Below are 5,000 nucleotides of genomic sequence, written 5' to 3'. Positions count from 1 at the left end.
TAAAGCTTTGATTGATTGATTGATTGATTGATTGTGTATGAAATGCGCTATACAAATAAAGCTTTGATTGATTGATTGAAGTGGATGTTCTAATAGCAGGATGACAGTGTTTCAGTCTGTGCGCTGCAGCCTCTGACATCATCTGTCGATTCCTCTCCTTAAAGGACCCCGGGAGGACCCCTTGCTGTGACCGTGAGTGTGCCTGACAGAAATAGTCACAACAGAGTGACGAAGCGACATCTGGCTATTTCCCTTCACACGCTTAAGGGAGTCACAATCACACACATCCTCAAAGATCAATGGACGCCAGGGCCTAGATGACATTTGACATTTCGTTTTCCTCACCTTGTCATTGACCGTGGGCCACAGCTGGATGCGCAGGAAGCGGTAGGCCACGACAGGAAGTACGCAGAGGATGGAGGTGAGGAAGATGGTCAGCCACACGTTGGGCTGGTTCAGGGAGTTCCTGGCCGTGCCTGGTAATTAAGGGATGATGACGGATGATAAGGGATGATGACGGGCAATCATGACAGCAGGCGAAACACGCTCGGCGCCTACCGATGGACGTTCCATTACACTTCTATAAACCGACACACAACTGATCCAGTAAAGACACACACACACACACAAACACAATGGCAGGGAATGAGATGGAGGGGAGGGGCTTGGTTTGGGGTGGACCACAGGACTCACCGATGAATGGGAAGGAGGAGGTGAAGATGAGGAACATGCCGTTGCTGTACATGGTGAAGGTGACGGCGAAGTAGACGGACAGACTGCCCCACAGGAAGAACTGGTTCACGGCCGTCCAGTAGTGGGTGTCCAGACACAGCTTCAACAAACACACCACAACTACTGCAATCACTGGGGTGGCACTGTGTCTGTGTGTGTGCAGAGAGATGAGGTGTGTGCGTGTGTGTGTGTGTGTGAGTGTGTGTGTGTCTGTGTGTGTGTGTGTGTGTGACTGTGTGTGTACTCTAGTCTTACTCCTCACCTGTATGTTGAGAGTGGAGAGATGATGAGGTGTGTGTGTGTGTGTGTGTACTGTAGGTAGGTGTGTGTGCATATGTGTAGGTGTGAGTGTGTGTGCGTGTGTCTATGTGTTTGTGTGTGTGTGTGTTTTTGTGTTTGTGTCCGTGTGTGTGTGTGTATATGTGTGTTTTTGTGTTTGTGTCTATGTGTGTGTGTGTGTGTGTTTGTGTCCATGTGTGTGTGTGTCCTCTCTTCCGCCTCCTCACCTGTATGTTAACAGCGATGAGCAGGCAGGTCTGCGCCAGCAGGGCGAAGGACTGGTAGTCCACGATGTCCTTGCCGTCGTCCCTCACCGTGTCGTACATGGCTCCGTAGGGGATGAGGAACAGCACCAGGGAGCTGTAGCAGCTGTGAGCCACACACAGCAGGAAGGCCTTCTTACTGAAGTACAGGTTCAGCTGGCCAGGGGCGTAGAGCTGGGGGTACTGGAAGCTCCAGCGGTCATTCACGTCCTGGAGAAGTGGACGAGAGCGTGAGACAAGCAGGGGAGACGGATGGACGGACAGACGGACGGGTCAGAGACACTGATACGCGTAGTGGGACGCACACAGAAAAAAAAAATCACAGCAGTTACTGTACATGATACTGTACTGCTGGATAATGGTGTGTGCGTGTGTGTGTGTGTGTGTGCGTGTGTGCGTGTGTGTGTGTGTGTGTGTGTGGGGGGTGGGGGGGGTGGGGGGTTACCTGGTCAAAGAGGCTCATGCCGAGGACCGGGAGAGCTGTGTACACCAGGTTATACAAGGTGATGAACCATTCGTCGTACACTGTCTGTGTGGACACACACACACACACACACACACACACACACACACACACACACACACACACACGGCAAAGAAAATATGTTTACAGTACAGGCTGGCAACTCATCTCCTTCATTTAGCATTAGCATTAGCTTCACTTAGCATTATACCTGTATAAACGTTGAATAACTACCATAACATACAGAATATACAAGAACCGAAAGCCTCTTCCTGTCTCTCCTCAGTGTCTCACCTGTGCTGAGAAGCCGCAGAAGAAGGCGTACCAGAAGTGGACGAAGGTGAAGGTGAAGTTCTTGTAGAAGAAGTAGCGCAAGAACTTGCACATACGCAGGTAGGACCAGCGACCGTGCACCAGCAGGAGGCGCTGCAGGTAGCGGAACTGGGCGAAGGAGAAGTCGCTGGACAGCACCGCCTGCATGCCCTCCTGCCCGCTGATGCCCACGCCGATGTGGGCCGCTGGAGGGAGAGAGACCGGCCTTATTAGGATGAGTGGATGTGTTTGTTTGTTTGTGTGTGTGTGTGCATGTGTGTGTGTGTGGGGGGGGGGGCGGGACATTGGTCTGTATATATAATTCAACATTATTTTATCATGCAGCCCCAACTGAACCTCCCATGTGTAACCCATACGTTTCGGTGCCCCCTGGGTGGGGTTCGAACCTCGGTCTCCCATTGGAGAGATCGTTTTAACCAGCTATGCTAGCTCTCCATCGGTGCGGGTAGACCAGTATTTATACTGGGGGGGGGGGGGGAGTTTAACCCACAACTCGCTACCCTACTCGGGACTCACAAGGACGCTGTTTCACTCAGCTACAAATGTACTCTACCGTCCACTCAGACGGTCATTCTGTCTCCCCTCCCCTGAGAAGACAGGTCATTCCGTCTCTCGTCCCCTGAGAAGACAGAAAGGTCATTCCATCCCCCCTCCCCTGAGAGGACAGGTCATTCCGTCTCTCGTCCCCTGAGAGGACAGAAAGGTCATTCCATCCCCTCTCCCCTGAGCTGACCGGTCATTCCATCCCCCCTCCCCTGAGAGGACAGGTCATTCCGTCTCTCGTCCCCTGAGAAGACAGATGGGTCGTTCCGTCATTCGGTCTCCCCTCCCCTGAGGGGCGGAGCCGCCCACCTTTGATCATGCTGACGTCGTTGGCGCCGTCCCCGATGGCCAGCGTGACGGCCTGCTTGTACTTCTTGACCAGCTCCACCACCTGGGCCTTCTGCAGGGGCGTGACCCGGCAGCAGATGACCGCCTGGCACATGCACGCCGTCCGCAGGAGCTCCACCTGCATGTCCTTCTCCAGGGCGAAGGCCTTGATGATGATGATGATGATGATGATGGTGATAAGGAGAGGAAGAGGAAAAGGAGGATGATTATGACGATTGATTATCAATTAAAGATAAAAGCGAATAGTTTAGCCTGACGGTAGTCTGGCTCAACGGATGTGGGGTTTTGAGACAAGCCTTTGATTGACGCCTCACAGTGCCAGCCAATCGGATTCAATCGCCCGTCACTATTTTGCACGGGCGCCGTTGAAAAAAACAAGCTCATCGCAGCCCAAGATGATTGTGATTGGTTGAAAGAAATACGTTTATTCCCCTTTCTCGGATGGTCCAATGACAACCAGGTGCAGCCAGACCCTCTTCTTCTAGAACGGCGCAAAGCGAAGAGTGGCGAACGTTCCGGAGAAGTGAGACTGACTGGACGGTGCCCCCCCCCCCCCCGGCGTGAGGCAAGCCCCCCCTACCAGGCTGTGTCCGTTGATCACCAGGCCGTAGTCTCCGTCCACCCGCTCGTCATCCACGGTGACCCTCTTCTGGACGCCGAACAGACCGCTCCTGCCCGTCCGGATGGTGGGCTCCTCCGGCCCCTCGGGACTCATCCTCCTCCTCGCGCTCCTGAGCACAGAGACGCAGGGGGAGGTAGAGGGAGTGTGTGTGTGTGTGTGTCTGAGAGAGAATGCGTGAGTGTGTGTGAGAATGTGTGAGTGTATTAGTGTGTGTGTGTGTGTGTGTGTGTATGTGTGTGTGTGTAGGTATGTGTGTGTGTGTGTGTGTGTGTGAGTGAGTGTGTGTGTGTGTGTGTAGGTATGTGTGTGTGTGTGTGTGAGTGAGTGTGTGTGTGTGTGTGTGTGTGTGTGGCGATGACCGTCTCTCTACTCACTGCAGCTCCTGTTTGACCTCCTCAGCTGTGTTGGCCGCCACCACAAACACCTCCTTCATCTCCTCCCTCAGCATGTTGCAGGAGTAGCCGATGTTCTCCGCAGTCTCTGAAAACCATGCTATAGTGTGAGTGAGTGCGTGTGTGTGAGTGTGTGTGTGAGTGTGCGTGTGTGTATGCTTGTGTGCGTGTGTGTGCGTGCGTGTAGCTGTGTGTTTGTGTGTATATGTGTGCGTGTGTGTGTGTGTGTATGTGCGTGTTTCCATGTGTGTGTGTGTGTGTGTGTGTGTATGTGTATGTGTGCATGTGTGTGTGTGCATGTGTGTGTGTGTGTGTGAGACTCACCCTGCTTGTCTCCAGTCAGCACCCAGATCTTGATGTCAGCTTTCGACAGCTGCTCTATCGTCTGGGGAACACCGTCCTGGAGCTTGTCTTCTACCGCAGTGGCTCCTAGAATCTACAGTAACACACACACACGCACACACACACACACACAAACACACACACACACACACACACACACACACACACACACACACACACACACACACACACACACACACACACACAGTCAAACCCTAGAAGGACTCGACCCTGTTGCGGTACGCATCCTTGTAGAGTGTAGCATTCATGAGCACATTGTGTGTGAAATGCGCTATACAAATAAAGTTTGATTGGATTTGATGAGGAAACCCAGAAATAAACAAACCATCAGGTCCTTCTCTATCTCTTCATAGAGAAGGTCCAGCTTCTCCTCTCTCTCGTCCATGGCAGTGTTGGCCTCATGGTGGCGCCGTTTCCAGTCCTCCATGTAGACCGCGTCCAGGTCCTTGTAGGCCAGCACCAACGTGCGCAGTCCCTCACCAGCATACTCCTACAGAGGGAACCATTTTGTTAGCTATTTAATACACACACTCAAATAATTGTGTGTTGCATGTTATGTGTTTGTTTAGTATGGTGTATCTTAATGTATTTGGAATGGATCTATAGTACAGTATAGTCTTGCTGTGTGTTTTTGGACCCTAGGAGGACTATCCATACTTTTG

The 5,000-nt window shown here is 52.3% G+C and overlaps 1 protein-coding gene across 1 annotated transcript in view; it reads right to left on the bottom strand.

Annotated features, from left to right (window-relative positions):
• The window catches only part of atp8b5b (ATPase phospholipid transporting 8B5b), a 17,143-nt gene that overhangs the window by 1,459 nt on the left and 10,684 nt on the right, over window positions 1-5,000 (bottom strand). Inside the window, exons 18-27 of the mRNA XM_084449492.1 lie at window positions 4,664-4,828; window positions 4,300-4,411; window positions 3,958-4,063; window positions 3,542-3,692; window positions 2,923-3,106; window positions 2,032-2,255; window positions 1,720-1,803; window positions 1,239-1,484; window positions 694-832; window positions 346-476 (exon numbers count right to left, since the gene is read on the bottom strand). Of these exons, the coding sequence (XP_084305618.1) occupies window positions 346-476; window positions 694-832; window positions 1,239-1,484; window positions 1,720-1,803; window positions 2,032-2,255; window positions 2,923-3,106; window positions 3,542-3,692; window positions 3,958-4,063; window positions 4,300-4,411; window positions 4,664-4,828 (1,542 nt within the window). The remainder of the gene's footprint in view (window positions 1-345; window positions 477-693; window positions 833-1,238; window positions 1,485-1,719; window positions 1,804-2,031; window positions 2,256-2,922; window positions 3,107-3,541; window positions 3,693-3,957; window positions 4,064-4,299; window positions 4,412-4,663; window positions 4,829-5,000) is intronic.

This window comes from Borostomias antarcticus (assembly GCF_949987555.1).
Source record: "Borostomias antarcticus genome assembly, chromosome: 2".
In the NCBI taxonomy this organism is placed as follows: domain Eukaryota; kingdom Metazoa; phylum Chordata; class Actinopteri; order Stomiiformes; family Stomiidae; genus Borostomias; species Borostomias antarcticus.
Note: the sequence above shows the minus strand (reverse complement) of the source record. Positions and strands in the feature narration are given on the sequence as shown.